General features: G+C 36.6%; 1 protein-coding gene across 1 annotated transcript in view; it reads right to left on the reverse strand.

The window, feature by feature from the left end:
- LOC122797720 (CUB and sushi domain-containing protein 3) overlaps positions 1-24,678 on the reverse strand; it is a 5,249,173-nt gene that overhangs the window by 2,351,037 nt on the left and 2,873,458 nt on the right. The window contains exon 24 of the mRNA XM_044066251.1: positions 263-454. Within this exon, the coding sequence (XP_043922186.1) occupies positions 263-454 (192 nt within the window). The remainder of the gene's footprint in view (positions 1-262; positions 455-24,678) is intronic.

Genomic DNA, 24,678 nt, shown 5'->3' on the forward strand with positions numbered 1-24,678 from the left:
AAAGAAATTGTTAATCATCACAAAATATGTTCATATTAAACAGTGGTTGTCATTTAGTGAACATAAATAGCAGTATCAACCTTAGAAGATGAATAGATAAGGCTGAAAAGATTTAGCAGAAGAATAAGAGAAATTGCATTGAGACAGTGCAATATAATGATACATGCCAAATGGATAGACTATAGTGTCTTTCAATTCCTTCCCACTTTGGTAATGAATCTGGATGGACTTATCTGTGCTGCAACAAAAGTTGTACTCTTACCAATGCATGATGGGAGAGCATTGTCCCATGCTCTTCTTTCTCCTGTCATACATTTTAAGGTTGTACTTCCATGAAGCGTATAACCGGGATTGCATCCATAAGTAATAGTGCTACCTGCAAAATGCCCTTGGTCACTTATTTTGTACCCAAACTGTGGCACTCCTGGATCTTCACAATGGGACAGCTCAAAACCTGTAAAAACAATGAAGATAAAATCATAACCGGTTTAATGAACTAAGCCGTGCTGATTCCAGCAATACAGAGAGGCATGGTACTTTGTCTAAAAGTATCTGTTTTTAATTTTCTATGAAGTTACAAACAGATGAGACAATGACTGAATATAAGTTTGCAATGCAAGTCATTTTTTATAAACAGCTTCATTGCTTCATCAAGGCAAACATACATTTATATAAAACAAACCAAATTAACATCTTCTCAGTTACAAACATATATCACATGTATTCTTTTGTCTAGCATAAATCCAACACTACATAAATTGCTCAATTTGTGCTTTCCCTTAAACCTCACTCCTCCACCAAATCATAATTTTCTATGTATCACCCCATAATTTCCATTTTCTATGTAATCTGCTTCTATGCTTTTCCAAAAATCCCACTTCCAGTTCTTTTATCTCTGTTACACTGATCAATACTTTAAAAATAGTCGGTTTACACTTTGATTTTCATTTTATAGAAATTGCTTTTTTGGCAGCCGTCAGAATTAAACTTGGCAAGGCTTTACTTTGTCTACGCAATTCAGATGTTTATCTCAGCTCAGAAAAATCATCTCCATAATTACACCCATTTGCTCACCCAATATTTCTGACAGAGTACTCTGTAGGGCATGTTTAAGGTCTGTCAACTCATTACACTCCTAAAATGCATTTCCCAGTCAGCTTTTTCTTTCACATCACACTTCCAACATTTGGCATCTACCTGAGGTTAAATTCTTGGAGTCTGATTGGGACACAAAAATACCCCTGCATATACTTCCATGCAAAAACCCTAAATCCTGGAGACTTTGTTGCAAATCTGTGAGCCATACATATGTCCTCCCATTGTTTCCTTGAAAATTGCTTATCCAATCTCTCTTCCCAATCTTTTCTAAATTCATTTGATTGGTTTCTACTTTTTTTTTTAACAACAGTTTCTGTTTTAGCTTCAGCTAAATAGTCTACCAAGTCAGCTCTTTAACTTAGGATTCCCCTATCACTTTCTCTTTGTCTATACTCTGAAATCAATCCCTGATAGGAAAGGCAGTCTCTAACCTGCAGTCCATATAGAGAAGGCAGTCTCTAACCTGCAGTCAATATGTCTTCTTGGCTTCTTCCCATTCTGTTATCTTCCCTGCAGTGCACGTCTCTTTGGCTTTTTCTCATTATAATATCTTTCCCTCCCTTGTTATTTGTTCATTGAATCCTTTGCAAGTTTCTCCAGTAAATTCCAACCCTTTCTTGCCTAATCTCTGTACCCCTAATTGCAGTCATCTCTACTGGCAAAATCTCCTTTTCCCATTTTTGGATTAGCTTAATTCTTAGAATACTTTCCTGCTACTTAATAAATATACAGTTCTGTATGGTTGTGGTTATTTTCCTTAAAGATCTGCATCCATAATCCTACTCTCTCCTAATTTCTTGAGTTTCCTTACTGCTTCACCTTCATCATCCATTTCCACTTTGAATTATAGTTTTATACTTAACTGCGTAGCTCTAAAATATCCCTTCAAATCAGGTAATCCTTATCTACCTTGTTCTACTAGATCAACTTATCATAGGTTCATAGGTGTATAGTGGACTAATGACCACTAGAGCCTTTTTTAAACTAGAGATGCATCCCAAATATATGACAAGTTCTGGTACCCTTGATAAGTGTATGCAGGGACTCGGGGAGATGAAACACTTACAAGTCGGGGCCTGGGAGATGAACCATTTAAAAAAAACTGCCAGTGTCCATTACAGACAGATGTGCCAAACAAAGGATGAATTTCCTGTTCCCCATTCAAATGTCCAAGTTACACTTGAATTGTTTAGTAAGGAACTCTGCTTCATGTGACTGCGGAACCTGTTCCAGAGAAGGGGTAGTCTTTGGGATATATACCTGTCTCTCTGCAGGTCTTATTTATATCACAATGTTTAGGTTTTAGAACAGGTAATTCAGGTGCTGTTGGTTTTGTGGATATGCAGGAGTTCCATCACGGTGGCAGTCTAACAATGCCTTGTATGCCAGGAATATATCTCCTCTCAATAGCCTGTAGGAGACAAAATATAGGGATAGGGCATTGAGACAGCCTGCATATTACATGTTACTTATGCCCTGTATTCTTTTAGTGTGGAACCTCCTTGGACATTCCTTTTGTTGGATGTACCTGGTTAGGTACATACCAAGGGGGAGGGGGCACTATACTCTATGATAGGTCTGATGAATTCTGAATAAAGTGGAACAATGATTTCCTTGGACCTATGTGCCATACCTTTGATTATTAAGTTGTACAGCATAGAATGATTTCCTCACTAATGTAGACACATGATGGTCAAAGGCTAGTTGACTATGTGTATCCCCAAGTCCCTGATTACTTATCCCACTAGACCTTTGCTCTCTTCACCTCCCAGATAAATTCCTTCAACTTTTTATTATTGTCCACAATTTTTCTACTTGTTGATAAAAATAGGCCTGAGCTGTATGTAAAACTAAAAGGACTAAAAACATTTTCCTACTTGTATTTTGTTATTCATATCTATAAAAAAGTGTTTTCAGTTTCTCAGTTTTGTATTACCTTTTATTTAGTCTCTTCCCCCATATCTTTATTTGCCATAACAGAATGTCTTTTAATTCATACTCCTAAACACTTAATTTTATCATGCCCCCATACAAGTAGGTATTGCTGAACCAATTCATGTGTAGGTACATAGTTTATAGCTATAGGCTTTGTATTATCTTCATTAATTTTATATCCTGAAAAGACTTAACACTATCTCAAAATGTTCCATAACACTTAGATGTTCATTTCTGGTTTTATCAGGTACAAAATAATGCCATCCACAAGTAAAGCCAACCTTTACTGATTGCCATACCAATTCTATTCTTGAATTTCAGAGTATCTTCTTTCCTTTGACAATGGCTCTAAATATTAAACAAATAACAAAGGCGAAAGAGTACACCCAGTCTGGTTTCTCTGTCCAGACACAACGTGCCAGAAAGGAATCCACCCACTTTAATTTTTGCCTATGATTACTCATATATTCTCCTAATTAACCATATTACTGTATCAGTGATTGCAAATGCTTCCATTAACCTACTCATAGCACCCAGCTTTCTCTGTCAAATGCTTTCGTTAAATCAATACCTACCAACAACAGCAGTACTTTCTTATATTGTGCTTCTCCTCTCAATCATCATTGTTTTATTAATGCTGCCAAATGTTTCCCTCCCTCCATAAAACCACACTGATCCAATTTTTTTTTAATTTTGGCAACACCTTTGCCATTCTGGTGGGTGGGTTGGCATTATGATTACAGTTTTAACCTCAAAGATAGAAGGTAGAGGGTTTGATTCTGACCTCTGTTTATTAGCTCGGCTTGTAATGGTCTGAAGACTGTTAGTGTAGTATTTGCCTATGAGCTTCTTTTAGCTATTATAGACAAAAGCACTTTATAATCATGGTTTGAAATGGAACTGGGCTTATATGAAGCTGGATCTCAGGGGGCTTTTTCATCTTCCAGGACTTTGGTGCTTCTCCTCCTTTTAAAATACAGTTAAACAAAACCTTCCAGATCTGTAGCACTTTCTTCCCACCTAGTTTCCAAACATCCACAGGAATACCATCTACTATTCCCAGAAACTTTCCTCCAAATTGACTAATACAGCACCATTTTTATCTTATCCCCTCCTATTTTAGCTGTTAATTCTTTAGCTTCATCTGCCTCTGTCCTTGGCATATTTAAGCATTCCATAAATATTTCCATTTGTGCTCTTTTTTGACTTCCAATTTTCACTGCTTTATACAAATGTTCATAACATTTCTGAAATATCTCTAATACCTCTACAGGACCTCTTTATTTTTCTTGTCACAAGCTCCCTAAGTTTGGCAACAACCCTTTGTACATTCTGTTACCTAAGTCATTGTACTAAAAAGTTTTTGTGCTCTGGAGCTATTATCAAAAAATGGTTGATTAACAGCAATCTTTAAGTCATGCATACTGATGTATGCTGATTGTGGAAACAAAGGTAAAACTTGGTTAGGCCTGTGAGGGCCCTAGGGTCATTACCCTAGTAACCTCCTATGATCCTATATTATCCAGGTCCTCTAGTATTGTCTCTTTAATACTCTGCAGTTGTGACTCTCCTTGTTCTGTGAGACTCCCTTTATTCTTCAATACTTTGACCTGTGTCAGCCCCTCTAAATGATTTCTGTTTTTTTTTTAACTTATCTGTTTTTCTTTTATTTCTATCCAATTTTTAAACTTCACTTTCATTTTATCCAGCTCGCTAGCTATAACTTTTGAAGAAATATATATCTTCCCTCATAACTCTTGAATAATTTCCATAACCTATTCCTTAAATTTCTCTGTTTAAACAGGTAGGTAGATAGGGAAGCATCAGTGTCTTATTTTTCCTTTATCAGTCTGCATTTTTATCTTATTTGTTACTGGCACATGATCAGAAAAAGTTATTGGATATGAGTCAAAGTTTTCAATTAAATGCACGTGTTCCTGTGAAATATAATTTCTGTCTTGTCTAGCCCAGTTATTGTACCTTGGGGAATAATATGCAAATTGTCGCTTGAGTTCCTAATACTAAATTCATGTCTTTCATACTAAATATTTTCATAAATGTCTCCAGAAATCTATCCTATGTTGTTATATTTTCCCTTTGAGGTCCCCCCAGATACACTTCATGATTGCAAATCAAGTTCCATTCCCTACCTATGAGTAATAATCCATGCTGAAATGTAAATATGGGTGGAATACAAATACATGCCAGTGTAATCCTCCACCCTTGTCACTAACCCCATACTCCCACAAATTGACCATTATTATCTTTTCCCTCTTTTATCACTGTTGAAGCTCTTCTAGCTAATACTGCCCATTTCCTTTTTCCCTAATACACTACTGAATATCCATCTCGAAATCCTTTCTTTATCAAACTCACATGCTCACTTCTCCTGTAGCATTGTTATTTCAATTCTGCATTTGTTAATATAATATAGTACTCTTACCTTCTGTCTATACCTGTAAGGCCATTCACATTCCAAAATAATATGGATACCACGGCCATTATGATGAGAGGTTATCATTCCCATTTATTACATATGACAGCTTTTACAAATGTCTGTTTCCAGCTTTTGTGTTACATGCACCAATTAATGTTTGACAGGTTGATCTTTTATACAACTGTTTCTAGTCATGTCCTTTGAACTTTTCTCACATTTTGCAAGACATTTTGTTTTACTGAAAACCCTCTAAAAAGAAAAAGAAAAAAAAAACACACTCTTATAACACACTAATAACCCATTTACGTACAACCAAACACATAAAGCTATGTACATCTTCAAATAATCAAATGTAACCCTCCTGATAGGAACAATCATTCTAAATTGACAGCCGTACCCACAAGTATTACCTAACCTAATTTTAAGATTATCCATGTTAAAGCGCATATGTGCTCCTACTTACACTAATTGCTGTCTGTTCTTGCCTTACCTTTTTTCTCCTCCCTGATAAATAAAAAACAGCTTGTATGGTCTCAGAAACCATTAACTTTTATCCTTAAGAAAAAGTGCATTGGCTATTTTTAAACAAATCTAAATTATACACTGTTCTACTAAATGTATTTAATTATCTAGGTAGCAGGTAATTTGCTAGCTCTTATTCATTTCCAATATTTTCAAACTTTATTTTTTTACTAAGCTGCTTGTCCTTGTAATTTTTAGCTCTGTGATTCCCACTACAAACAATGCCTAGACCTCTTGACATTTACTGCCTGCATCTGCAGTGAGTTTATCCCCATGGAACATAAGAACAAAATGCACAGCTGCCCCAGCTGCAGACTTCTCAACTCACACTGCACATTTATTTGATAAAGCAAACATTTTCATTACATTCAGAGTAGTCTTTTTTTTTTTTAAACCACATGCTTACACCTACAAAAAAATTGTTATTAGATCAGGCCTAAAGCACTGATCCAGACATTCACCTATGCAAAAGGAAGACAAAACGTATCAACTCTACATGTATTATAATCAGTGCACATTTGTATTCATTTCCCACTAATAAGTCCAAGATTGCATTTTAACTGTAACATGCTTTTTCCACTTTCCACCTCTTTTTACATTGTAATGCTTATATTTCTCAAAACTAAAAAAATAAAAAATATATATATTTTTATGTTAGCTTTAAATCTTACAATATTTGGTGATTATTCTGTTGCTTTATCTGCTTTAGGTCATATAGTATTTTGTGATTATATTGAGTTAATATTGCTTGCATATGCAGTTTCTGGTGTACTTTTTCTCGCGGCTCTAGTTTTGTGAATATTTAAAGTCTATTTTCCCTGTTGCAAGGAGCTCCAGCACCTTATGATCATGGGTAGCTTAGCGTTTGAATTGTACTCATCTTATTTCTTGTTTTTTAATGAAAGAAAACTGTAAATGTGAATATTTACCAACTAAGTTTCTTGTTGCAAGGAGCAACAGCACCTTAACTTCACATTTAGATGTATCTGTATTATTGTCACTGTAATTTCTTGGTGTAGCACTAAAGTAAAAGGAAGAACTATTGCCTGAAAGTGTACCAATTGTTGTTGTCCTCAGTATCCTGGATTTCTGTTTTCCTGCTTTGTGAATGATTGCCTTGTGTATGTCTACACTGTGCTGTTAACTACTGTTGTTCTGCATTACTTTATGCATAAGTGTAAACACTGCTGTGTTCTTAGCTAGCTATGTGTGTAAGACACTGATACAATGGAAATTAATGCTAGGTATACGGTCTCTGCCTACCTGTATTAATTGTTTTCTCTCTACCCATGGTATTTTTGCCTCTCGCTCTTTTCCTGAATTACTTGCTCATAACTAATTTCCCTCCTCTCTGTTTTTATAGCCCTAGTGGATTTTTCCCCTGCGTTTTTTCTCCTGGCCACAGTACAGGCAACACAGGTTTGAGGACCTTAACAGATACCCTGCAACTCTAACTATCTGTCCGGAAGCCATCATTTTAAGCTTAAAATAATACCACTGAAGTATGTGTCCCAGTAAATAACTACTACATAAGTTAATATTTTAATTAATGCTAGACTTTATAAGCACAACAAGACACCAGCAGCTCCTATCCTTTCTCTTTGGTTACCCACTATCCTCACACTGTTTCTGTGTATATTCTCCTGTTCTGCACTTTACCCTTCCCTGAATTTATTTCTAGCCTCACTCAATTACCTTTCCTAGTGCACTTGCCCTATTTTACTGTCTTCAGACTCTTACATATTAATATTTTTTTTATGTTTTGCCCCAGTTTTTAGCTGCTAGTAATACCTCTCTCTCCCCCTACAAAGCCCCTCTCCATTGTAGCTTATTTTAACTATACAGTACTGGGTTTGCTTCAAGTAAATCTACTTTTCTAGCTTGAGGCCAGTGTCCTTTTGTAAGCTTACTTCTGCTCATATTTTATTTCTTTTTGTTTTATTTCTGGTGACTATACCTTTAGAAACGTTATATCCTTGTCTCTCAAGCTAGTTTTTCACTATCTTTTTCTGATTGTTTCTATGACTTCATCTTGACCAGGGTGCTAGCCCCGCTCCATTCGCTCCTCTACCCTACCCCCATTCCCACCCACCCCATTACAATTACCTTTATACCTAACTATCCCTCCCCTTTCTGTCCCACTAGCCACTACAATTCCACTTCCTGCATATTGCCACAACCACCTTACTAATCTGTCAATCTTGTCAATACCACTTCCTCTATACCACTGTCTCTCTACCTACTCTATCTGACCATATTTTGTTCCAACATGTATTATTTTCTAATATTTTCTACACTACTCCTTATTCTCTCTATCTCCACCTCTTAGCACTCCAATCTCTCTGACCCACTCCTATGTCACCAACTTCTGACTCATACAACATATATCCAACTACTTCATCTTTTACTATCTCCCCTAATCTCTTTAATACCTCTACCTCAAGTCTATATAAACTATCCATAATACAGGTTTTTAAACCTTCCCACAAAGCTAAGTCAAAACTATACAAACTCCATCTAGCATCTACTACACACTCTCTCCTCACTAAAAACCTACTTTGTTCTGGAGATATCCATCCAAACCCTGGCCCCTCTTCTCTCCCCAAAACTACCTCTAGACTGCCCCCATCTTACTACTCGGTCACCAACCTCAGTCACAACAATCATCTCCATCCAAATACTTAACTATTTACTCATTGAATATTCAGAGTCTAGCAAATAAAGTCACTGAGCTGCACTCATGGATAGCTCTCAATACCCCTCACATCCTCTCCCTATCTGAAACCTGGCTCAAGCCACAAATCTCAAATAGTGAAATACTCCCACCAGGTTATAATATCATCCAATCTGATAGACCTGTATGATAGACCTGTAAAAAAAGGTGGTGGCGTGGCCATCCTCTACTCAAACATTCTTAACCTCTCACCATACCCTTCCCCAATTCCTAACTTCCTCCCAGCTGAAATCATCATCCTTAACTGCCATCTGAATCCCCACAAAAAACTTGCAATTGCCTCTATCTACCTTCCTCCTGGTAACAATCTGCCCATTCTTGAAAACATCCTATCCTGGTTCTCCCACAACATACCATATGAGACACTTATCCTTGGTGATGTCAACATTGATTGGTCCAAACTCACAACCGACTCCCACCAACTCAGTATCCACCTACACGACTTCCACCAATTTGTAACATCTCCCACTCGCTTCCATAAAAATTCCACTTCCAGCTCCATCATAGACTGGATCCTTACCAATTCCCCCACCAATACCACAATCCCACCACCTTACCTGACTCTCTCAGTGATCATCTTGCTACCACCATCTTAAGACACTACTCCTATATTCTTAAACCCCACCTTATCAAAGACTGTCAAAAACTATCGACTTTCAGTTCATCCCAATTTAACTCCATTCTCCACAACATAGATTGGTCCATCCTAAAACACCTCCTCCTAAATGATGCTGTAAGCACTTTAATAGCATCTTAATGAATACTCTAAACTCCTTAGCTCCCTCTAGGAAGATCAGAGTAAAATCAAACCATGCTCCTTGGCTCTCCAGAGAGACTAGGTCCCTTATGAAACAAAGAGATCATGCTTGGAAAACCTGGACTAAAACTAAACAACCACCTTTTCTTCAAAAATACAGGGAACTGAGGAACCTTGCAAAAAGAATACAACTAATGACAAAAAGTTATACTATAGCTCTGCTCAGCTTAACAACAAATCCAATCATCGAAAATTTTGGTCAACTCTCAACAACATCCTCTATTCTGGAAAGCCCTCTAATCCCTCCCCATACCCTAACTCTTCCTCTCAGGAAACAGCTACCCTCCTGAATAAACACTTCAATCTCTTCCATCCAAAATCTGATAACCTCTAAGCCAAACTCTACTTCGACACCCACCTCTCCAAGTCCCACTAACACAACTTTCTTTTCTTTTGAGCCAGTTCCCATCACTTACATCAAATCTCTACTACTCAAGCTAAAACCTTGATCTCCTTCCACTGGCAATCTATCTCCTACATTCCTCAAACTTACTGCTGACTCAATTGCCTATCCTGTATCTATACTAATTAATCAATCTATTCTGGAATCAACTGCCCCACCCTTTGGAAATCTTTCTTCACTATCCCTCTTCATAAAGGTGGAAACTCCACTGACCCCTCAAACTACCGAACCATTGCCATTCTGTTCCCCCTCTCCAAGATATTAGAAAAAATGTATTCACTCACAGCTTCTCAGTCACCTCCTCACACACCACTTACTTACCCCTACTCAACATGGATTTTGTCCTCACCACAGCACCACCACTGCCCTCCTCTCCTTCACTCATATCATTGCAGAGGCCCTAGACAACAATAAACTAATTTCCTGTCTCTTCCTATATCTCTCCAAAGCCTTTGATACTGTCTCTCATCCTCTACTACTATCCAAACTCACAAATCTCCACCTATCCCCCTCCACACTTGCCTAGTTTAATAGTTACCTATCTGTCAGGGAACAATCTGTCAAATCACTCTCATCCTCCTCACCTTTCCTTCCCATCTCCACTGGTGTTCCCCAAGGCTCCATCTTGGGACCCTTTTTGTTTAACATCTTCACCAATGATCTTTACACCTCATGCAAAGAATCCTCCCTTATTCAGTATGCCAATGACTCCACACTTATATCCATCTCAAATAACATTCCTGAACTACACTCCCTGACCCAACAGGCCCTACTATCCACTGAACAATGGCTCTCTCACAACCTATTGATCCTAAATCCCCAAAAGACCAAACTCCTACTTTTCCTTCCCCATTCTCTTTCTCATCACAAAACCTCTTTTTTATTACATCTTCTAACAATACAAACATCCAACCTGACACCCACACAAAACTCCTAGGGGTCATTATCGATGACATACTCAAGTTCAACCTACACATACTCCAATGTATAAAAAAAAACAAACCAGAAACTAGGTCTGCTATATCAGAACAAAAAATTCCTAACCCCTGAATCTAGACTTACCCTGGGCCAGGCACTCCTCCTCCCCTCCCTCTTATACGCCGCTCCAGTTCTTACCAATATCCAGGCCTCCACTCTTAACAAACTGCAACAGACTTACCATAAAATAGCCAGATTCATTACTAACTCCCCATACAACTCACACCACTGCATTTCTTTAAACTCTCTTCAATGGCTTGAACTTACCCACTTTCTGCTATCTTATCAATTTCATATGCTACACTCTATTCTTTATAAACCCTCTTTCTGTCCATCTCTACCTTCCTTAGTCTCCATCTACATCCCATCCTGGAACCTCCGTACTTCTAACCAACAATTACTTGATATCTACCACCCAAAAAGGTCAGTAGGCAAACTACTCTACAAACATTCCCTTGCTCATGCTTGGAACAAACTTCCCCTTGACTTACGTTCAATCTCCCACACCTCACACTTTAAAAATGAACTAAAAGCTTATTTTCTCAATTCTAGAACCTTATTTCCATGACCCTACCTAGTCTTCCTTCCCTTTATGTACCTCAAAAGGACCATGCTTAGTACCTTATTACACCTCTCTCTCCAATGTGTCTACTATGCATTTGCACAATTTTATACAAACAAAAAATGTTTATTGTTGACCTATTGAACTATATCAATGTAAAATTGTTACTTAGCTTCTTTTTAATGCAACTTTAACTTTATGCATGTAACCCAACATATGTGAATTTTTTTGCTATAACTGCTATTATATCAATATTGTTTAAAATTGTACTTCTTTTAAAATGCATTACTGGAGCTTTTCTCCTCAGGTCTCCACTGAAAATGGGCCACAAGCCCATCTGGACAAACCCAGTTAACAAATGCCAATAAATAAATAAATAAATAAATAAATAAATAGTATCTTTGCCACATATGACAATCAAAGAAAATGTTTTAGTATGTAACATGTAATTTATATCAAGAATTGTTTCGTACAAGTATTGTTATGAACAAAAATTGTTTTTCTTACTATTGCTTTTTTTTGTTTTAGTGTCCTTCCAAACATTAATGATATGGAGTGGGATATGCGCTTTTCAGTCCCATCATGAGTTAAACAAAGGTCCAGTCTTTCTCAACCAATTTTCTTGTAAAGACATACTTCAGAAATATGATTGATGCTTTATAGTCTGACATTCATTCACTAATTTCAGTGTTGCTGGATGCTTTCATGTTTATTTTTATGTTTAGGGCTTTCTCCCTTTACGTGTCGCTCAATAGGTGTTCGCGTGATTCAGTTTTCATGCTTATAATATGAACCCATAGTTTGCCTTTATGCCACAGGTTTGTCAGGATCAACTCTTTCTGTTAGTATGATTGCATTTTTACTAATACAGGTCTTGACTGCTTTCTCATGACCAGATTTGAAGACTATAAATGTTGTGCCCTTTCAATTAAAAAAATCATCCTGTGGAATACCAGTCCATTTGCTTATTTGTGCTTTCGTACAATTACTACAATCTATTTCCAGTTTCTCTGGTACAGCAGAAAATCTCAGAATTTCTCTGCATGGTCTGTCCTCTAGCACTACAATTTTTGAAAAAGATCTTCTTGAGCAGCTGTATAGTCAGTCAGCCTTTTCTTCATGTCAACTTCTGTGTTTTGCAGTTTTATCAGTTCATCTGAATAGCTGTTAAAAGTTTTTCCATTTTTTCCAGACTTTTGTTATTTGAGTTAATATATTTCTTCAATGTTTTGTTTATTTTAATCAGTTCTGAGCACATCTGATTTATTCCTCTAAATTACTGGAAGCCATCCCTTGTACCATAGCTGGAGCTTGAGTTTTTTTTTTTTTTTGCTGAATAGCTACAGGATTATTTTCAGCCAGTGTTTTCTCTTCACATTTTCTAGTTGATTTTCTTTCAGTATCTCTAAGTTTCTTCTTTACTGGTATACAAGCAATGTACTTACAAGCTAGTAAATGAATTTTACTAAAATTGGAGGAATTACTAGCCCTTATGTCTGAGTTTCATTTTTTACATTGAGAGAGCTCTTGCTCAGTGTGCAGCCATCTTGGAAGTCCACAATGTAAGTCATGTTATAAGAAATAAGGCATTCTAATTAGTAAGACAAAGACTACGGAAGTCATTTGAAGAATTACATTGTTGGAAAATAAAACATACATATTACAAATGAACCCATTTTACTTCTGCTGTAGGCTAACACAAAGCCATTTGGAGTGTCTCATGAGTCTCCACAGTGCAAGATGTGGTACCATTACATTCATCTGTAAAATGCTGATATATTTCAGGAACAACTCTAGTGAAAGAGAAAGAAAACTCCCCAGACATGTTGGCTGTGTACTAACTACATTGAAATGCTGAAGCAAATAATCTTGTTAAAGCAAAAGGCATTCAGTCTAAGGTCCGGTTGCATTAAATTTTTGAGTATGTGAAAAGCTATTGCTTGATTTCTTGTTTGTTTGAGAAATGAAATGAAATGTTGCTGCATATTCTAGATGCTGTTATAGGTGATTTGGACAGAAAACAGGACTTAATAAGGTCCTATTAAACCAAGTTTGTCAAACAGATGAATGGCAAACTTTTACTTCAGGAAAATAATTGTTCAATAAAATATCTTGAGATACTGCCAAGAAATGCAGAAATACAGGAAATGGGACATTAATATGTAGATAAAATGATATACCACCAAGTTTTGCCTCTTTTGTGGATTCTGAGAAGTATGTAAAACCTGGATAATAGGTGATTCTGGTCTATCAGCCTTAAGGTGCATATAAGAAGTTTGTGCTTAACAAATAATACAAATAATGGTAGTGAAAGACCTCAGCTTGGAAGTCTGTAGTGGGATTCTGTGGGAGAAGACAATAAAACGCAACACATTTTTTGTTTACTTTCTGAGATGAATCCGTCTGTGAAATTACAAAAGCTCTGTCTTTATAATCTAATTCGGTGACAGTATCAATGTCTGCAGATATCTGCACATTTCAAGTTCACTGACTCTAATGCTGTAATTATAAATTCCTGCACTGGAAACTGAAGATGACAAAATATTTCATATAATATTTGGTAAGGTAAAATAACTAATTATTAATTGAACATACTAAACTAAGTTGAACCACAGTTATAAATTATTTTAGCCAGTAATTAAACCTGTCAAAAGTATAAATGCATGTTCCTATTAAACATGTACATACAGCTAAACCCTCACTACTTCCAGTTCCGACACCCAGGACCTTACACTAACTGCAATCTAGTCAGTGTTTCTAACAGGTAAACATAATAGATTTTATAATCTACTTCCTGGCTAGCTTTTGTCTCTAAAGCATTTGAAATCATGTTGTTGCATTACATATGTTTTGAAAGCTATCAATATTACCATGTCTTCAAATTTTGTAAGGTATATTATTCCAATCTGGGGTAGCCACGGTGGTGCAGCGGTTAGCGTTGCCACCTCATAGCAAGAGGTTCTCTGGTTCGATCCTCGGCTGGGGTGCCTTCTGTGCAGTCTTCATGTCATCCCCGTGGTTGCGTGAGTTTCCTCCGGGTGCTCCGGTTTCCTCCCACATCCCAAAGACATGCAGTAGGTGAATTGGACACTCTAAATTGGCCCTAGGTGTGAGTGTGTGCGTGTGTGTGCCTTCTGTGGAAGGTTGAGCACCGGGCTGGCAACTAGACACTGTAAAACTCCACTGCCAATCATGAGCAGACAGATGATCCGCTGTGGCGACCCCTAACCGGGAAAAAGCCGAAAGAAGAAGAAGAATATTATTCCAATCTGAAGGGACAAATGTCATGAATGCTTTTTCAGTGGCAATTAATTTGAAAACAGATGTTAACAGCTGCAAGCACTAATTATTTACACATCAAAATAACCAACTGTTGAGTCACAGACCTTGATATCCTGTTAGATGCTGAGTTGTGAAATAATATCTAGTCAGTTGGAGCAAGACTTTGCTCCATTTGCAAGAGAAAGAAAGCAGGGAATAAATGGAAAAAGCTGTTCCATTAACTGGAACATTTTGAATAGAAAAAAATTAAAATAAGAGTTATCTGTTGCAAACTGCTTCTTAGAATGGAATAATGACATTCTTGTTATGAAATAGTTTTTAGTTTTCCAGTACAAAAAGTAATTATAAAAAGTTATTTTAAATCAGAGTCACAAAAGTTGCAAAGGCAGTGATACAAAACTGTTAGGTATCTTGCTACATGGCTCTAATTAGCATTTATTTTCAGAATGAAACCTATTGAGAGCTAGTATACATCTATACGCTCACACACAAACCCATAAGAGTATTAAAATTACATACAGTTGTAAAAAATCATGACTAAATGTAGTCTTGACATTAAAGGGATCATGTTCCAGATATTAATACAAATCTGTGAAATTTCTTTCATAACAATGATTAACTTATGCTATTATTTACTGAGTAAGTAGTGGTTGAATAAGGTACCAGAGGAAATTGTATCATTTCAAAGAGAAGAATGTGACCTTCATGCTTTCATTCATTGTAAGTAAATGCTTTCAAGTGGTAATTTTCCCATTAAATATTACAATTATAGCACTGAGCTGCATGCTGTAGAATTGGAGCAGCAGGACAGATATGTTGTTCATAAATAATACTTATAAAAAAACAACCATGTTATGCCCTTCCTATGCACTCTTTCAGATCAACATACCCACCATTTGTTGATATGTTTCTAGTACACTTATTGAGGCACCACCCATTGCTGTTCTGCAAATGTTAAATAACAACATTTCACAAGTAAATAAGAAATACTTAGGCAAGACATTGTAAAGGTAAAAGTTATGGGTACTATTATCAATAAGCAGAATGCAAGAGTAAGGCTTCTGACTAACACATCATGGAATCATGTGTCAGCGCAGAAAGACTGTATAAGGCATTAGCCTAGTGTCTTAAAGGATAAAAAAACAGCTTGCAATAGAAAATGGAATATGAGTTGTATTATTAAAATATGTTCATCATGACTAAAAATGATGACTTAAAAACACTCCTAAAGTAAGTGTTTTTTGAAGTCAAACTGAAGGTAGACTCAAGGTTTTTTGTTGTTGCAAACAATCCTTTTTCAACAATCACTTTTTGTCACCATCAAAGAGAACAGCAAAATCCAGAAAGAAATACAACTCATGTCACATATGAGAAATAAAATCAGCTTTGGAACAATGTAAATAGATGTTGTTTTCTAACTAGACTGTGCCATCCTCAAAAAAAAGAAAAAAAATATATATATATATATATATATATATATAGAGAGAGAGAGAGAGAGAGAATGAATAAAGGCTATATGTTGATTTTATCAACCAAAGCTGGTAGTCCTAACATTAAATATATAGTTCTATAACATATTATTTTAAAACCAAGATGACAGTAGGTACTACTCTAAATTTAGCATCATTTGGAGTAGCACATATGAAATCCATGACGTCTGTTCTATAGATAGTGTAATATCTTTGAACATGAAGTACTGAGACATATCGCTCCAAGCTAGAAACTGACATAATACAATCCCACATCACACAAAATCAGTCATAAATAATGACTAACTTAGTCAACAAGGACACTGATACCATGTTTTCCTAGAAAATCCAGAAAGGTTCAGAATTCAGAATATATGGGTACTGCTAAAATAACAGGAATTTTATGGAATGTGACACTTGAGGATAAAATACTTACTTAAAGCAATGATTAGTTATTTTTATATTTACTACACACGTTGCTATCAATTTGCTTTATTTAGGGTTCTCTATCTAGACTTTATGTTAATTCTGCTTAAACTGCAGTGGAATAACAAACATGGCAAACATCTGATCTTTTATTAAGTGTAATGCAGTTTCCCTGATCCTGATGTCTATACAGACCATTTGATGATGACATCATTAGCAGCTCACCTGATTTACTTTAGTTTTTTCCTCCATAATGCCTGATGATTATCTGTTTTCCTTTTTCAAACCTCTTGCATTTGATCCATTTCTGGTAACAAGAGGCTATCATCTAAATAATGATCAGGAGTTTGCTGCTGCTATCATCTCCACAGAGATACAGCCAAGTGACCTCATACTGCACCTCTAGGCATCAAATATTGCTTGTTCATATTTTCATTAATAATTACAAAGCCATACTGCATACAAAATATCAAAATATTTTATCACGAAGCATACATGATGGCAAACACAACTGTGTTGATATTTGACCTCTGTCAATGAGTATTTGATAGAACTGTAAGGTGATAACTACATTTTTGTAATGGCTCGAGCCACACCCACTGGGGTTAAAATTACACACTCAAAAGAGCTGTTCTGGAGTAATGAGATGTGCCTGCTTTTGCGATGTTCCAGTTTCGTGGCACAGAATGTCATCACACTTCTTGATCACACATATTTGCCAGTGCCTTGAAACATATCCTGCACCTGGGTCTGTACTGCAAGGGAACAAGAATCCTTTCTCCCCCAGAATGAGTGACTCACAATTGCTTATTTATTTCCATCTTTTTTCATAACTCTTGCAGTGCCCCCAGTCATTTGTTTTGCTGTAAGGAGCTTCACTGCTTTCTGCCATGGAGCTGCCTTACATAGAACATCAATGTGAGATGTAATAAAACATCGGCATAGTGACGGATTCCTCAGCAATGACTTTATTGTGTGTCTTTATTACTTAAACTATGTGATACTGTATCTAACTAGGGAATGCATACTCCTGTAGGTGAACAGTTACATGTCCTGCTAATGTAGCATTTACTAGTGCAGTGTCACAGCAGTTTATCCTCATTCACTTCCCATCTTGGGTTTCCTCTGTGTGGAGTCTGCATATTGTCCTTGTTTGTTTTTTTTCTGGTATTTTAGAGTTCATCTTTATAGCATGCTGATAGCTAATAGACTGTGAATAATACAGTATACAATGCATTTTATATGGCATTTTTAGTTATGACTGCATCTCTGGACTCCACTCTAATTGAATTGCTATATTGATGGACTCTGATTTGCTTTTTTATTCCTGAGCTATAATGCATACCAAGTTAGCACCACTTTGTCTGCATTGTCACATGAAAAGTAGGTATGCCCTTGGTGTGTATCCAGCTTGTTCTTGAATAACATAGAAAGGATTATTCATACAGTGATGCCCACCACTGCCACCAATATGTGAGGTCCTTATGCTGGGCCAGTAATCAAGAAGCTTGAATGCTCAACACTGACACTAGAGAGAGGTGTGCACTTGGAATACAAATGGATACGCTCAGTATTTTCAGATGCAGACCTCTCTGCATCATGCATGATTTCCCTTAAGAGCAGACATGGAGCACACTCAATCCAGGGTTAAGATTTCTCAATATTTGTCTCCCTCCAAGTCCCCAGTAAGACTCCCCCATTACAGCTGTAGGTTTAGGTCCTCAGCTGAGTGTCTAAGCCAAGTCATCCGGCACTATCTCTGCAAAACCAGTGCTTCGCGTCCCTGCCCCAAGTAACAGAAACACACACATGCACACTTTGAGAGTTGATATGCACACACACACACACACACACACACACACACACACACACACACACACACACACACACACACACACACACACACACATACACACACACAACACACACACAACACACACACACACAACACACACACAGACACACACACACACACACACACACACACACACACACACACACTCACTCACTCACTTGGGAAAGGTTGGCACAGGTTTACTATCTATTCCCCCTTCTGCTCAGACTATAAGGTAGTTATCACCATCACCAGACACTTAACAATCAGCTACTCTAAGGCCATTAACAAAGGGTATCCAATTATAATATGTAACATTAATACTAATGATAGTAGTTGACCAAGACAGCTAGGCCTTTTGGAGTGGCCCAGACAGTGTCACCAAATAAATGCAAGAACTCTCAAATGTTAGATACTCACTACAAGGCCCAGCCACAATAAACATTTTAATTATATATCATAATAAAAAAGAACATGAAAATATTGACTATATACTTACTGAAAATCACAGAGTTCAGATCACAGGAAACATTGATGGACAGATTTAGACAAATAAAGGAAAACAATATCTAAACTAAGCTTCACTGTATTCCTGACTAATCTAAAATAATTACTGTTCCCTAGTTAAGTTACTTAGTACCATAAACCAAGATGCTGTGGGTGAGGGTCTCAATACTCTGAGACCTCACCTTGCAATATCTAGAGTATAATCTCCAAGAGGGCTAGCAGAATGACCTCACCTGGTCACCTGACTCTAGGTTCTCACAGTTTTCCCCTTTGAAGCTGAGACAGGAATCTAGCATAGACAGCCACAACAAACATCCAAATGTTTATTTCAGTGCCTGGGGTTCCCCCTCCCTCCACTGAGCCAATGAACAAAGGCTTTTTCCAGACCTTAAATCTCCAGTCCTATCCAGCACTGTAGGTTGCCATCTCAATAGTTCAATAGCTCATTTACATTTCTCTTACTTTTCCTATAGCAAGCTAGATAGTAAACCATTGCTGTCCTATTATCCTCCAACAAAACATATACATCGAATTCAGTTATAATAAAACATGTACACTTCCCATCAGAGTGCACTATGGATACACTTCAACACAAGCAAACCTCACAAATGCATTTTCAGCACAAGCATCTGTACAAATCAGTTTCACATACACATTAGGGGTTCATATACTCATTTCTTTGAGAAAACCCTCTTGCTGTAATCTGAATATGTTTGAGTCATATTTGTATTAATATGTAGTTATACTTGGTTATGGTACTTTCTATTTTTTGTTACTTATGTTATCCTAATTGTTTTTGTAACTGGAGCTTTTCTCCTCGGGTCTCCATTGAAAACAGACTCCTGCCCAGCTGGACCAACCCGGTTAACAAATGTCAAATAAATAAATTTAAAAAAAAAAAAAAAAAAATATATATATATATATATATATATATATATATATATATATATATATATATATATATATATAGGGGGACTTGCTCACCTGCATGACGGTGTTGGGAGGCATCGGAAATGACAGGGGTTTAGAAGAAATCCAACATTCCCGGAGTGCTGAATTTCTTTGGGTAGCATATTCGGTGTTTTAAGAATTCGAAAGTGCAGTTTCCGACCTTACAAGACAGGTATATGAAGAGTCACACACACATATATATATATATATATATATATATATATATATATATATATATATATATATATACATAGATATACATATATATATATATATATATATATATATATATATATATATATATATATATATAAATACTTGTTTAACAGTGACAGACAGTGGAAGTGAAAAGAATTTTACTTGCTTGGTAGTTAGAAATGTTGTCTTAAGTGGAAAATATTGGTTTAGGAGTCCCTTACTACCTTTTTGGTGAGTTCAAGATTACATTGTCAAGCTTGATATTGTATCAGGTGCCTTCAATGCAGTTCTCATCTCCTAAGTTGTCAGTCACAAGAGGCATCATACATATCACTTTCTGTATGTAAATTTTTTAGTGAGTTCCTTCAAAGGATGCAACTTTTACTAGGCTAGTGACATCTTTCCATTGGAGACCGAGTTAGTGTTTTTAGTACTTGAGTAATTTGGGAGCAATAATATAGTCATATCTGTCCATCTGACAAACAACAGTATGACTGTCTAATCTAATAAGAATAATGTCAGGTACCTTATATCCTTCAAGAAATAGGGGAACGTAAAGAATTGTTTTTATTTACAATGCCATTATCTGTCTCTTATACCAAAAACCCCCCCAAAAAACTTGATGACACTCAATTTCACATCTCATCTGGATGAAGTCTGAAGAGATCAAGTTGCACTGCTGAGTGATATGACTGTTTAATGAGACTAATGAATGGGACTGTGGAGAAGTACTTGAGTTTCTTTTTCTTTTTTTTATTTTGAGTTTTGATCTTTTTGATTGATGTTTTGCTGTTTGCTACTTTTGTACATCAATATATTGAAGTACATCCATATACATACTCCTGTGTAGAAGAAAGTCAGAGTCTGTCAGTCCTGCAGTATAGTGCACAGGGAAAGATGTTTACTAAAATAAGGATTGTAGAGGGTTACATTTCTAAATCAATATGAAGAACCCTCTGTGTAGTGTTTAGTGGGAAGATTTCGTATTCTGTCTTTGATACTGTAGAATATCCATCCTCTTGCATTAAGGACCCAAGGTAATTTGTTTGGGCAAATAAGTAGAAGAAATAAGGCAATGAATAAATAAATAAATAAACACACTTGTGTTTATTTGCTTAGCATCTAGCATACTTTCAATTATGAACTAGCTAATCCAGCTAAGCAGTTTTGCAGATAAAATTTAACCACTTCCTTGCCAAAAAAAATAACACTCTCTAGAAAAAAACCCATTGAAAATAGCGCACTCGTGTGCTTTTATTCTAGTCTTAGCTTTCATGAGTATTATTTTATCTATAGCTCACACCTTTCCAATAAAACCTCCTGGATCCCAACAGCTGCATAATTCTGCTACTTTCAGTTATATAGCGCACTTATCATATTTAGCACAGAGTTCTTTTGTCAGAGTCTACTGAATAGGATGCATTAGTGGCTGTCTAAAGCTAACCATTAAATGCAAATGAGGTGTAGCATGTACCTTGCTGATGTGTGATACCAGTCTGCCCATATTTTGTTCTCCAGCGCTTATACATTCTATCAAGTGTACTTCATGGTTTGAAGCATTCTACTGGATTCGATCATTAATTTCACATGCTGTGTCTGCTTCTTATGAGGGATACTAACACAACATTTCCTCTTCCTCTTTGAAAGTGAACAGCAGCAATACCAGCCTTCCCAGTGTCACTGAATAATGGGTTTAATATGTTTCTGAAGAAATGCAAAGTGGTAAACCAAGCTTTTTTTTTTTTTTAGCTTGCATTTTCAGAGCACAATGTTTCCTGTGATGATATGTAATCCCCACCATACAATAAAACACATCTCTGTCATAGTTTACATGTGGGATACACACTACATTACTTGGCATCATTTAACTGATGCTTAGTAAACACATGCCTCATATATTGTGCATGCGTGTGCATGTTTACTTATATACATATATACCTGCATTATCTGTCTGTCTTTTTATATGGTTGTAGTCTGTAAGAGTGAATGTTCTTTTCTCTTGTTTTCCAGCTTGCCCTTTGCCCTGCATAAGTTAATGCATACAGCTAGCAGGGGACGAGGTATGGGAAGAGGGTGCATGCTCCCCTGTAAAACATATTCATTCATTATTTTTGGTTGTTTATGTCAGATTTGCTCTTTGGAGCATTTGATATTCGATGATAAATTAATTTATCTGTATAGATATAGATATACACACACACACACACACACACACACACACACACACACACACACACACACACACACATGCACACGCATGCACACGCACGCACACACACGCGCACACACACACACACACATACATAGATACACAAAAACACACACACACAAACACACACACACACACACACACACACACACACACACACACACATACACACACACACACACACACACACACACACACACACACACACACACACACACACACACACACACACACACACACACACACACACACACACACACACACACACACACACACACACACACACACACACACAGACATCTTTTACATTTGATTTTCCTTAGTCTTTGCCTTCATATTCCCTACCCTCATTCTAAAGGATTTCCTCATATGCTTCTTCCTCAAATACTTTTCTTCTGTATTTATTTTCTCCTCTGATCATCTGCACATTTTTATTTAAATGGATAAATTCCTTTTGCATCTCTTTTGTCTCATCATTCACACAACATTTATTTTCTCATTAGCTGTAGTCTAGCCACAGTATACACACATTTGACTTATTTATACCATTATTATACCTAAGTATCAGAATCCTTCTGCCTCAGGGGAACAGCATAGAATTTTACCAGAATAATACATTTAATGCACTTGTGTATGGGACTTATTTAACCCTCCATAGACTGTAACAGACTTATGGATTAAGGATCTCAGCCCTTGTGCCTGTCATTATTACATATGGCATCAGTTTTTTCCAATAAATTCTAAAATGAATTCTGTCTCATGGCCATGTGTTATTTTCAAAAACTCACTAATTCCTTTGCCATATCAAACCATTAGTGTATATAATTAACTATTTGACAGCTGCTTTCTGACAACAGGAATATACTCTTCTGTACCTCTTTTTCTCCACATTACAACTAGACTTCCACAATCTCTTTCCAGCATTTGTATCATGTATTCTTAACAGCTAGAAGTCTTAGTTGGCCACAGGGGAATATACTCTTGTTTTTCTCCAGAGACAGCCTTAATCTCTACAGATGACCCACAAATATCATTTTACTTTTGTATTTTAATAATGGATTTCTAACCACAATTGATCTAATCGTAGTCTAGTGTTATTATTTATCCTAAAATTATGCTCACCAGACTTGCTGATGTGAAATCAGCTAAGTTATAGTTCACCAGACTACACTGCCTGAAAGAAGAGAGTAGTATATGTAGGTAGCTGACGTACCAAGAAATGACAGGATATAAGAAAAAAGGAAACCAAGACACTGGGAAGCCTTTTCAATTCAGATAACAGTCTCTCACTTTGGTTTTCCCTTCATGGAAACTGTAGCACAGACAGTGGTCTCATTTAATAAGCCACATGTTAATGCAGCAGCCCAAGGAAACGACTAATGCTAATCTGCCATGTGTGGTCCCCTCAAAATGGCTGCAGTTCCGAATTAACTTGGCAGGATAATTCCAGTTTCAAAATTGTGATTTATTTATTTATTTTTGGGTAAAGTGAAATTGAGCACCAGTCATTCCCTGTGTTTCTCAGGTAGTTCCTCTGTTCTTAATCAGTATATCTAAGATTTGGTAGTCTGTATGACTGGCTAAACTTATTTCTGGTGTTTAACTCAGGCCTGATGAAAACAAAACGTCCTTGCTTTGCAGCTCTCCCTCTTTCTCTCATGCAGTTCGACATACTTTTCTGTAGAGTATTAGTCATTTACTCTGAGCAGTCATTATAGGTTCATTGGTCTATATTAGGGGAATGATGCCCAAGTTTTTTACAAGCCTGGCTTATCTATAACATTCTGCTTCCAGTGCTCCTATTGCTTGGTCTATGTATCTTTTAATTTTATTCAGACTGAAAGTTGCACTGAATTTCTTTGTTAGATGCTATGTGTCCTTGGGATACAGAAGGAGCTGGTTATTATACAGCCAAAGAAATATGTACTTGCTTTATATTATCTTTTTAGGTTTCTTGTTATTCACATGCATTGCACATGAACCCTTCCACAATGTTCTTTAGTTTGCATTCTCTGCAACAAATGTGTACTCATTGATCTTGTGTTTAGAAATGTCTTCCAGCAACTTAAAATTCATGCTACATCAGCAGCAAGACAGTTTTCGATCACACTGTATTCTGTGCATTATTACATTCCAGGCTATTATTTTGTCAGGTGATTCTATTTCCCCAGTGTCTGGTCCCATGTTCCTGAATAAGACAATCTAAGGGCTTTTGAAAACATATGAGTTCAGTTTGCAGAGACCAAGGATATGATTTGCACTTTCTTGATCAAAACCATCTTTGAAGTTTTCAATTTATACTCTTTTCTGTCCCCT

This window comes from Protopterus annectens, chromosome 3.part1 (assembly GCF_019279795.1).
Source record: "Protopterus annectens isolate FY-2018-M chromosome 3.part1, PAN1.0, whole genome shotgun sequence".
NCBI classification, from domain to species: domain Eukaryota; kingdom Metazoa; phylum Chordata; order Ceratodontiformes; family Protopteridae; genus Protopterus; species Protopterus annectens.